General features: G+C 34.8%; 1 protein-coding gene across 5 annotated transcripts in view; it reads right to left on the bottom strand.

The window, feature by feature from the left end:
* Positions 1-750: 750 nt before the first annotated feature.
* The window catches only part of SGO2 (shugoshin 2), a 47288-nt gene continuing 35666 nt past the window's right edge, over positions 751-12372 (bottom strand). For 3 of the 5 annotated variants that reach the window (XM_067027541.1, XM_067027543.1, XM_067027540.1), the window contains 3 exons: positions 9130-12327; positions 7524-7674; positions 751-2563 (listed from right to left, as the gene is read on the bottom strand). In XM_067027541.1, the coding sequence (XP_066883642.1) occupies positions 2548-2563; positions 7524-7674; positions 9130-12327 (3365 nt within the window). In that variant the 3' untranslated portion in view covers positions 751-2547. The remainder of the gene's footprint in view (positions 2564-7523; positions 7675-9129; positions 12328-12372) is intronic. The other 2 variants (XM_067027545.1, XM_067027542.1) reach the window with 2 other exon arrangements.

Raw genomic sequence — 12372 nt, 5'->3', positions numbered from 1 at the left:
ATTAAAAAGGGGGGTTTTTCCACAAGAGCAAGAATTTGTTTCAGGATCAACAAATTAATGAATATAGTTCACTATGTGAATATATCAAAGGAGGATAATCATATCTTTTTTGTGCTGATTCATATTAACTTCAAACCCACACTTCTCTACTCCACTTTAAGGCTAGGCCTTGGCAAACCACATTTCTCCTTTGCCAGGTTCCCTTCCAGTCTCTGGCGATAGGTGATAGAGGGGAACTGGAAGGATGGAGGAGAGAGACATTTGCTCTTCCTGTTTGCTTCCTGTTCCTGTCAGCGTCACCACAGAGTGGTTCCCACGGCGTGAACAACTGACTTCAGCAGCCACAGCTGGCTCCAATTCGCAGCTTTTCCACATTATCGGACCAGTCTTGTGTAGCCCCTCAGGGAAACAGCACCAACCAGTTGCACACACTCCCCCTCGAGTCCTCTAAGCCTTTAAAGTCTTCCCCTAAGCCTTTAAGTTTCAATACATCCATCCTTTTCTCTGTGTTCCCTCAGCCCCAGAGATGGTGGGTGCTTCCCATAGTTACTTCCTCTACGATACTCCCCTAGTCCCTTTTGCCTTTTCAGTTTTTGTTCAATTCTCTAGAATATGGTTAACAATTTATATCTGTGGTTTTTATCTCTTGGCTGGACCCTAACTAACAGTCTCCATCAGCGCCAAAAGTCACTTGACAAAATTCAACATTCATTCATAATTTTTTAAAAAAGCACTCAATAAAATAATAATCAATAGATAATAGTTTAATGTGATTATAAACATACATAACCAGCTCAAACCACAGCATCTTACTTAATGGGATAAAACCAGAGGCATTCCCATGAAAATCAGGAACAAGACAAGGATACCCACTATTGTCACTGCTATTTAACATTTAACATAAGGTAGTAGCCATGCAATTAGACAAGAGAAAGCAACGAGAGGCATTAAGAATTGAGGAGAAAAAGGGAGTAAAGATAGCTTGGTTTTCAGGAGATAGATCTAGAAAATACTGCAAACAATAACAGAGTTTATTTCCCATTTATATTACCAGGAAAAAAGAGAGAATGCCTAGGCATCAAGAAATGTGGAAAACCTCCATGAGGGAAACTTTGAAACTCCCACAAAGTCTCTATAATTTAAAGAGGATGGTAGTGGGGCATAAAAAGAAACAGACAAGTGAAGGGAACAGAAAATTGAGGAATAAATTTAAGTGTACATAGAAATACAACATTGAAAAAGGTGGCACTTGAAATCAGTAGTGGAAAACACGGACTTTTTAATTAATGGGAAATCGTTTGGAAAAAGGTCAAAATTGCATCCGTATCTCACATCATGAAACAAAATCCACATGAATCAGAAATTTAAATGTAAAAACAAAATGAAACCATGGGTAAATGTCTTTATAATATGGGAATAGGAAATTTGTTTCTTGCTGTAACCAAATTCCACCAACAATAAAAGAAAAGGTTTATAAGTGTGATACATACAATGAAAAATAATTTGCATGGGAACAGAAAAAAAAGACAAACCTCATGGAAAGGAAAAAAAAGTAGAACTAAACAATAGGAAACATAATACCAGAGAATGACTCTAGGAGGTCCGAAGCCTTAAAGTAATAGGAGTACAGGAAAGGAACAGACTGTCAGGATGCCAAGCTCTTGACCACTGTATAAACTGTTCCTTTAATAAAGACTCTAGCCTCCATCCAGCCAACGCTGTTGATAATGAGTAAGTTCTGTGAGACTCTGTAGTGTAGTCCTACAGCAGTTTCTCAAAGTTTGGTCCTAGGACAATCTGTCCCAAAATTATCTGCGGTGTTTGTTAAAAATGCAGATTTCTGGGCCCACCCTTTTCATTGTCGGATATTGTCTAAGAAAACTTTTCCATATGGGCAGAATAGAATTTGACTAGTCATCTGAATACAGTAAGCTATGTTCATTAATCTCAGATAGGAATAGGATTTACTACTTAAAGTTATAAAAACCAAATTCAAAAGAGCCTGAGAGTTTAACCCCTCAGCCAAGTCATCAGATTACATATAATGGAAGTAATAGAGAAGCTGCAATTGAACAAGTAATTTTGAAAGTTGAAGAACGAAGGGTGAAAGACAACTGGCCAGGGCAGAAGGTGACTTTTAAAATCTTACAGGTGTTCACATTTACTGAATGGTTTTAAAAACAAAACAAAACAAGATAGCTTGGTGTACAACAAGATAACCAATGCAAAAGTATTTATAATACATTTTATTTGGTTAAAAGGCTAATAGCTATTGTTTAAAGGTTGTTTGGTTGAAAGGAGCTTAAACCAGCAGGAAGATGTTATAGGATGACCAAAATAATTTAAAAAGCTTAGTATTACAAAATAGCTATTTTATGCATATTATATATACATAAGAATAAACACTCCATGAAAAGACAGAAAATGAAAAAGAAAAAAAAAACCCAAACTTTTTGTCATGTGTTTCATCTTCTTGATCTTAGTTATATCCTTGTTTTGACTTGTTATGGTTTGAGAATTCAGAAAAACCAAAATGTATAAATTCACTCATCTTCTCATCTTCCTGCAAAGTAGGAAAAAAGGGAAGATTAACAATAATAACAACCTAAAGCTAATGCTTTTGCTGCAAAGTATGGAGAGGAAAATTGCTGCATCATACCAGTAGAAAGCAGTTTCCTCAAACCACAAAGCTTTGTCATATGTTTAAAATACTCTATGATAGTGGGAATTATAAATAAGGTTTAAGAGAAATTAATCAACATAGATTTTACACATTTCATGATTTACTATATATTTCCTTTTTATTATGAACTTTAGCATACATATAAGAATATATAAAAATGTACAATTAAAAAACTCAAATAAATGCTAATACACCTACACCCAGGTTAAGAAATAAACTCTTACCACACCTCACAAGCCTCCAGTGTGCCCCTTTCCAGTGTGCTCCTTTTTGCAAGACGAGATCACAGTTCTCTCATCTCCCAAGAAGTAACTACCATTTTGAATTGAGTTCATCAATCCCTTGTTGAATAGTAGCAGAAACAGTGGGCATTCTTGCCTTGTTCCTAATTTAAGTGGAAATACCTCCATTGTCTCATTAAACAAGATACTGCCTTTAGGATTAAGGTATGTATATACAATTTATCATTATAAGAAAGTATCCCTCAATGTCTATTGAGTGTTTTAATCATGAGTGACTGTTGAATTTCATCAAAGGCTTTTTTCAGCATCTATGAAATATCATATGCTTTAGTTTCTTAGGTTTATTAATATGATATATGATGATAGGTTTTCTAATATTGAACCAACCTTGCATTCCTGGAATAAACCTTACTCGGTCGTGGTGTATGTTTTTCACAGCATGGTGTGGATATGCTTTTGTAATTGTGCCATGAACACTTGAGAGGAATATGTATTCTCTCTTATCAGAGTGTGGAGTTTGATATGTATACGTAAGATTTACCCTATTCATTATGTTGTTTAGACCTTCCATCTCCTTACTTATTTTTTGTCCACTTTATTTGTTTTATACTGAGTATATTAAAATCTACTAGTGTGTTCCTATCTGTCTCCATGTATCTCCTGTAGTTTTTGCTTCATAAAAGTAGTTGTTCTGCTATTTGGTACATAAATATCATAACTATTACATATTCTTTGTGGATTACGGCTTTTACTGTTTAAAATGTCCCCTTTTGTTATGTTCAGTACTTTGGGACTTAAGAGATAAAGACTTTAAAAAAATATATTTGTATTACCTTCCTGATAACTCCTGCTGCTCCTATTCTCAATGCCTATGATAACCACTCCATAATATACTGTAAGCAGTTTCCATCAGGATTTATTCTCAGTGGGGGCCTATCAAAAGCTGTGATGTACCTGCTGCATGCCATTCCCAATCCAAAAGGAAAAAAACAGCAGCTGGATTGTTATTACTCTTAGTATTTATACTAATGTACATTGTGATATTTGCTTTTAAAAAATTTGCCAACTAAACTGATTACCAGATAATCTGCATGCCCAGAAGAGCTAAACTAAAATAGAATACTATTTCATTACAGCATTTTGCTATATTTAGTTTAGAAGAGGTAGCTCTTTTAAAAGAATTAATTAAATTAAGTATTATTCAGCAGTAAAAAGGAATGAGAAAAATCTCTACAAATTGATATGGAGTGATTTCCAGAACATACTGTTAAATGGTAAGAAGCAAAGCCCAAAAAAGTTGTTAAGTATGCTACCTTTATGTAAGAAAAAGGGTGATATACATATATCTGCTTATTTGTGCAAAAGAAACACAGGGACAATAAACCAGAAACTAAAGGAAGTGATTATCCACAGGAGGTGGTGAAAATAGGATAGAAAGGAGGGGGAATGGGAATGGGGTAGCAGGAATGAAAGTAGTTGACACTTCTCTGCATATACCACGTTGTATAGCTCTGACTTGTACAACCCAAGAAATGATTCACATACTCCAAAAGTAAACAACTAAACCTACCAAGATGTGGGAGAAGAAAATGGAATACAAACAATAACAAATGAATAACATAATTATGTTGAAGGTGGGTGGTAAGAAAAGAATTAACCTAAGACAAAAAGAACTGTACCTAAGTGTTATGATCTAGTTAGTATGTTTCTCATAGGGATATGGGTCAGCAATTCTGAAACTACTTTATGTGTATGCTAGAATTGAACAAATAAATAAATAAATATATCATAGATAATGAGAGCCAGGCTACTTACCAATAGAGAAAGAAATTACAAATAAGCAAAGCTAAAATGAACCCTGTGATGTTGAACAGGAATCAGAGGTATCAGTCTAAACTCAAGGTTTTCACTATACACACAGATAGATAAACATAAAAGTATGCATATTCATGGATTAGTATACTACATACATTTCCTAGCTCTGTCTGCTGATGGGGCCTAATATCAATTGTCCCTGTGGTAGACAGACTCTGTGGAGGACCTGCCACAATCCCTGCCTACTGGTGTTCATGCCCTTGTATAATACCCTTTTCTTGAGTAAGGACAGGAGCTGTGGCTTGCATCTGACCAACAGAAATGGCAACGGTGATGGGGTGTCTCCCTTTTGAGTGTATGTTTCATTATATAGCACTCCATCTTGCCAGAGGATTTGCTCTAGAGACTCTCTGGTTTTGAAGTAAGTGGCCATGTTGAGAGGCCCATGGGACAAGGAGCTAATGGTGGCCTCTAGGAGCTGAGGATAGCCTCCAGCCAACAGCAAAAAAGCTGGGGCCCTCTGTCCTATAACCACAAGGAAATGAATTCTGCCAACAATCTGTGTGACCTTGGAGGCGTATTTTCCCCCAGGAGAGCCTCCAGATGAGAATCGGCCTGGATGACACTGTAATTACAGGTTTGTGAGACACTAAGCAGAGCACCCAACTTAGCTAAGTACAGATTCCTGGTCCACAGAAACCAAAAGAAAATAAATGTGTGTTGTTTTAAGCCACCAGGTTTATGATAATATTGTTATGCAACAACAGTTAATACAACACAACATAAGCAGTGAGAATACCTAGTGCCCAGATCTTGTATTGTACCAATGCTAATTTTCTAGCTTTGATAATTGGACTATAGGTATGTAAGATGTTAGAATTGGTAAAAGCTGGGTAAGGAACATATGGGAAACCTCTTACTATTTTTACAACTTTTTGGTAAGTATAAAATTAGTTCAAAATAAAAAGTTTAACTTACAACTCAATAGGAAAAAGATAACCCAACTGAAAAAAGGGCAAAGGATCTGAATAGACTTTTCTCCAAAGAAGATGTAAAAATGGCCAATAAGCACATGAAAAGATACTCAACATCATTAGTCATTAGGGAACTGAAAATCAAAACCATAATAAGATACCACTTCACACTCACTAGTATGGCTAGAATCATCAAAAAGTCAAATAATAACAAGTGTGCTGGTGAGGATATAGAGAAATCAGAACCCAACAGAGCCCTACCGTTGGTGGGACTGTAAGATGGTACGGCAGCTTTGGAAAACTGTTTAGCAGTTCCTCAAACGATTAAACATAGCTAACATATGACTCAGCAGTTCCACAACTAGGCAAATACCCAAGAGAAATGAAAACATATATACACAAAAAAACTCACAAATGTTTATAGGAGCATTATTTATAATAGCCAAAAGGTGGAAACAACTAAATGATCATCAAAAGACAAATGGATAAATAAAATGTGGTGTATATATACAGTAGAATATTTTATTTAGTCATAAAAAGGAATGAAATACTACTCATACATGTTACAACAGGGATGAACCTTGAAAACATTATGCTAAGTGAAAGAAGCCAGTCACAAAGACCACATATTATATGATTTCATTCATATGAAATGTCTGAAGAGGATGTCTATAGAGACAGAAAGTAGGTGATCGGTTGGTTGTCTAGGGCTGGGGGATACAGCACTGACAGTTAAAGGGCATGGGGTTTCTTTTTGAAATGAAGAAATGTTCTTAAATTGACTGTGGTGATGGTGTGCATATCTGTGAATCTACTAAAACCCACTGAACTGTACAATTTAAATGGGTGAAACATGATATGTCAACTATAGCTCAATAAAGCTGTTTTTAAAAAAAGCCCTTGGATAACTGGCTTCTCTTGCACCCTCTCTTGCATTGCTGCCACCTGCTGGTTATTGTTTTAAAATACCTGTCAAAAACGATCAATGTCTTTAATTTTATAAAAGCAAACATTGAAACAAATGCAAAGAGAAAATTTGAGGATATTTCTCTCTACCCTTTTGGAAATACCATCCCAAATATGATCAGGTTCTCTGAAATAGCAATTTCATTTATCCTTGGAAAAATAACATTCTGAATAAAACATATGTAAAAGGCATTTAGACATTTTTGAGATAATCCAGGAAGTGTGAATTGGGATTTGCTATTAGATGACAGTGAGGAATTATTGATAATTTTGTTAGTTGTGATCATTGTTGTCCAGTTTTGTTAAGTTTTTATATTCTAGAGATATATACAGAAGTGTTTTAGGAATTAAATGACTCAATATTAGGGATTTGCTTTAAAGATACAACAAAAAACGGATAGTGGAAGTAAATATGGCAAAATATTGATAACTCTCAAAGCTGAGGGGTGGATAAATGGTGGAGGGAGTACTATTCCCTCTTTTGGAATATATGTTTGAGGTTTTAAAAAAAAAGAAAAAGGACTGTTATTCTTTGAAACCAAAGGACATATAAACACTCTGAATTCTCCTAAGGACAAGGTAGAAAATCAATAAATGGGGGTAACAAATAATGAGGTTTGCAAATTATAGGCAACAACAAAAAATTTTTAAGCCTGTTCAAAGAACAAAAGAAGACATTTCTTCAAATCTTACCCAGATCATACTGTGGTTGTTACATGTCAACAATACATGCTTCACTGATACTCAGAAGTGTTCAAATACTAATTCAGGCAGGAATCTTTTTGAAAGCACATATTTTATAGTACTGCACTGAAATCGCTTTTATGTCATTGAAATACTCACCCTTTGAGACTTGGCTCTTTTAAAGAGAGAGGAGTACACCTTCTTCTTCGGCTTGACAGCTCCGAAGATAGATCTTCTAACTTGTTTTCAGATTTAGCAGTGTTATTTGAAACAAAACTGGTATTTGTCAAGTCCTGTAGCATTCTAACACCTGAAAAGAGTATGGTTTTCAAAAATATTTTTAACAGTATATATAGAGATATGGAACTACATATAGGATATTTACTGGTTTGTAAATTATTGGTAGCAAATTTTTAAACTTAATAATCAAGTTATAACTTTAAATTTTACAAAAGTAGCACTGAAATTATCTGTAAATCAGTTTTTTTTCTAGCATAATGAGAGGAAAAGAGACCTACCATTTAAGACAAACTATCAAAGTAGTAGCCTGCAATATTTTTATTCTGAAATCACATTTAGGCTGACAGAAATTCTTCATGAATTCAACTCTAGTCACAGAATCACGCAAATTACTGCACATTCATTCAACATTTGTCATCGACTGCTCATGCTATGAAAGGCACCACGAGGAACAGAGATGAAAGAGGGCTCACCAGTCTCTAAAATGTCCTGCAACTCTAGACCTTGGCACTTCTTTTGCGTCAGTAATCCTTTTAGCTGAAGTCTTATCCATAAAAATCCTAGTGTTCTACATACATATATTGAAATGTTAAGCTCCCAGTAGAAAACTTTAATTGATATGGGAATGTCTAATGTTGCAAAATTGCTAATAACAAAAGAACGTCAATGTTGAGGGGAAAAAGTGAGGTAAGTAATGTTATATATAGTATGATTTCAAGTATATATTTTAAAATGCATAGATTCAAGCCTGCATGCATATGCCAAAATGTTGACTGCCATTCTTCTGGGTGATTGTTTTTTCTATTTTCTGATTCTCTACTTTCAATTTTCTGCAATGAGTGAGTATTATTTTAATAACTGGGGAAAATAAGAAATAAACACTAAAGGTAAAAATCCTGCCTATGCTTTAGGGCTTAAAATGCTATCTATTTGATGATGCCTCTGCAGATTCCTCTAGCCAAAATTATTCCCCGTCATTACATCCCTTAACAGCCCTTTATTAAAGCACTTGCCATATTTAAACACTATACCTGTTACTTTTCCATACATGTACTCTGAGGAAAGGGAGTAGGTATTGTTTACTTTTTAATCTTCTAAAATAACTAGAATAAGTTTTGATCATATTAAATATATGCTATTGGAGAGAGTCCCAACCTTAAGAAATTTGCAATTGTCTTTGGTAAAATCAAACCAGGGCAATTCATTATTATATACATTTAAAACACCCAATTTCCTTCAAAAATATGAAAAAGGAAATTATCTGCCTAATGCCATTATCAGACAACTTTGTGCTAAAGGCCAAATACATTTTTTAGTGTATAAATGTCCAAGCCACTCTCATTGTTATCTTCTCAAAGTATTAAACTTTCTTTAAATTCCTCCATATTGCTTCTACAGATCGGGCTACACAATTATACATTGTTTTAAAATTCCATAAAAATCAGTTATAACAGGAAATGCTTTACTAGTTAAATGAAAAAATATATAGAATTTTAAAACCTGATCATTTCAGGTGTGGACATACCTATTTCTGATCTTTGTGTTCTTTGGTTGACTTTAAATTTCATCTTTTTCATCTTCTCATGCACATCATCACTTATTTGAAAGATGGGTGAGCTCTCCAGAGCAACATTTTCTTTCAGATTTTTACTAGAAGAAATACTCAAAGGTTTTGAACCCTCAGGAACACTGTTAAAGGAAGAATCCTGTCTGTTAGGTGAATATACCTGAGATAAAGATTTCAACATTTTTGTGTAAAAGTCTGGCTTCATTTTGACAATTTCCTCATTTTCCAAATTTTTTTCCTTAACAGCATATTCAGAGCCAACTGATATTCCCTGAACGGTGTCAGATATTATCTCCATTAGTTCATGACGATCTGGAGAAGGATCTACGAAGGTCTTCCTTTTCTTTGATTTGGATGTCATTTTATTTATTTTTTTGACCTGGCACTCTCCTTCCTTTGTCACTTCCACGAAGGGGATATCTCTCTTTTTATTCAGAGTTGTAGTGCTTTGCTTTGGATTCTTATGTAGTTCCATTTGGTTTCCAGGGTCAGAATCTGTCTCATCAGTAGTGTGTTTTAAACCTGGTTCTAAGGAGACAGACGTCTGTGAAGAACCTGTTAAGTGCAAAATAGGTTTGTTGTTACCTTTTGCCAAAATGTTCTTTGCCTTGCCTGATGATTCTTTCCCATGCTTTTTAACTGGTTTATAAGGATTTGAAATTTGACCACAATTTTCTTTTTCATTACTGTTGATTTCCGTACAGTATCCACTGATAATACCTTGGCCTTCAAGTCTTTTAGATTTATTTATCTTAAAATTAAGATCTTTTGTATAGCTTTCTTGGCCATGCACATCTTTATCATTATCCTCATATAATGATATCTGGTACATTTCAGAAATTATTTCTGTCTTCCGATTTACTTTCTGCCTAAGCTTCTTATTTATTTTTGATTCATTCTGCTGAGCGGGTTGCTTATCAGTGACATGCTTTTTCAAATCCAACATATTCTGCGTCTTATATGAATTTCCATTATTTTTGGTGGGAAGATAAATCGTTTGAAATTCATTTGTGACTTCTAGGTTTTCAGAAATGGTTTCTTTATCCTTTGGGGTTAGGGAAAAGAAGGCACCTTTTACTGTGTCATGTACACCTTTGTCGCTAAATTCATTTTTTTGGTTCATTTCCAAAATTATTTCTGACTTCCGACTTACTTTCTGCCTGAGACTCTTATTTATTTTTGATTCATTTTGCTTCCCTGTATCAGTAGCATGCTTTTTCACCCCTAAAATGTTTTGAGTCTCATAATCACATGGATTCCTATTACCTCTGAGGGAAGGATCAGCTATCTGAAACTCATTTCCATCTTCTAGGTTTTCAGGGATGATTTCTTTATCTTTTTGGGTTAGAGAAAATAAGTTACCTTTTCCTGGGTCAAGCATTCCTTTGTCGTCATTCTTATATATTTGGTTGATTTCAGAAATGATTTCTGTCTTCCGACATACCTTTTGCCTAAGCTTCTTATCTATTTTTGATTCATTGTGACAAGCAGGTTGTATATCATAAACATGCTTTTTCACCCCCAAAACATTTTGAGTGTCATAATCATATAGGTTTCTACTATCTTTGGAACCAAGAGTAGGTGTTTGAAACTCACTTGTGCCTTCTAGGTTTTCAGAGATAATTTCTTTATCCTGGGTTAGGAAGAAAGAGTTACCCTTTTCTGGGCAATACCCACTTTTGTTATTATCTAAAAGATTCACTTTGGAAATTATTTCTGTCTTCCGATTTACTTTCTGCCTAAGATTCTTATTAATTTTTGATTCATTTTGCTGAACAGGGTACATGTCAGTGATCTGCTTTTGCAGACCCAATACACTCTGGGTCTCACAATCACACGGGTTTCCATTATTGCTAGTGGAAAGACCAGACTTTTGAAAGTCATTTGAAACTTCTAGGTTTCCAGAGATGATTTCTTTATCCTCTCGGGTTTGGAAGGAAAAGTTACCTTTTTCTGGGCCTTGCACATCTTTGGCATTATCCCCAAGTATTTGGTTCATTTCAGAAATTATTTCTGTCTTCCGATTTATTTTCTGCTTAAGCTTCTTATTTATTTTTGATTCATTTTGCTGAGTGGGTTGCATATCAGTGACATGCTTTTTCAAATCTAACATATTTGGGGTCTCATAATCACATAACTTTCCATTATCTTTGTTGGAAAGATAAGCTGTTTGAAATTCACTTGTGACTCCTAGGTTTTCAGAGGTGGTTTCTTTAACCTTTTGGTCTGGGAATAAGTTATCTTTTTCTAACGTATGAATCACAAATGTTTGTCTAGAAGTTTTACCTTTCTTATACGCTAGAGAACTAGGACCCATATCAAATTTACTGTCCTGCTGGAATTTATCTGAACTTTGGGAAAAAGAGTATGTTTCCTCTTGATCATCTGGTACATGAATTCTTTTCTTCTTTTTGTTATACTGTGTACTTTGTGTGTCATCCTGATTAAAGCCATTATGAAGGGTTATTTTCTTCAGCATGTTCAACTGAGTCAGCTGTTCAGTGCTGAAAATAAAATTTGGTTCTTCTGAATCCCCTTTGCCATCCAGGACAACAGATCTTCTTTCTGGTCCATTTTTGATCTTTTCCTCAATATTCACATCTGAACTATTTTTAAATTGTCTCTTTGATCTTTCTCTCTTTTTTTCAGAGCTTGGATCTTTCACTTTTCTGAAAGTTTTTATTCCACAATCATTTGGTTTTTTATTATCTCTTTTATTTTTAGTGCCTGTTGAAACCGTAACAATTTTGCTTACTTCACTAGCAGTTAAATCCATGTCATCATCATACACAGTTTTTTGCAATTGAAAGTCATCATTACCCTGAACTGGATTCATGCCCTCTGCAGTAGGTTCACTTGCAGACTCAGATGAGGCAGGAAGGCACATTATGTTTCTTTGCATTTTAATATCTGCTTCGTTAGTACAACCTTTTATTTCATTATTCCAATTTAATGTTGGACTTGAAATCTGTTGTTGATCCAAATCTGTTATACAGGGAGTGTCTGCAGGATTATTTGATTCCCAAGATGATACACGTTTTTTCCTTTTAGTCACATTACTAGGAGATGACTTCTTTCTGTGGCTTATCAACTGGGCATTTTTCATCTCACTCATTAGAGAACTCCTGGAACTTTGGTATGAGTGGGAAGGGCTTTCTATAAAATAAAGGGAAACAAAATTCAGAAATAAGTAGTAACAAG

The sequence above is a fragment of the Kogia breviceps genome, chromosome 2 (genome assembly GCF_026419965.1).
Source record: "Kogia breviceps isolate mKogBre1 chromosome 2, mKogBre1 haplotype 1, whole genome shotgun sequence".
Taxonomy (NCBI): domain Eukaryota; kingdom Metazoa; phylum Chordata; class Mammalia; order Artiodactyla; family Physeteridae; genus Kogia; species Kogia breviceps.
Note: the sequence above shows the minus strand (reverse complement) of the source record. Positions and strands in the feature narration are given on the sequence as shown.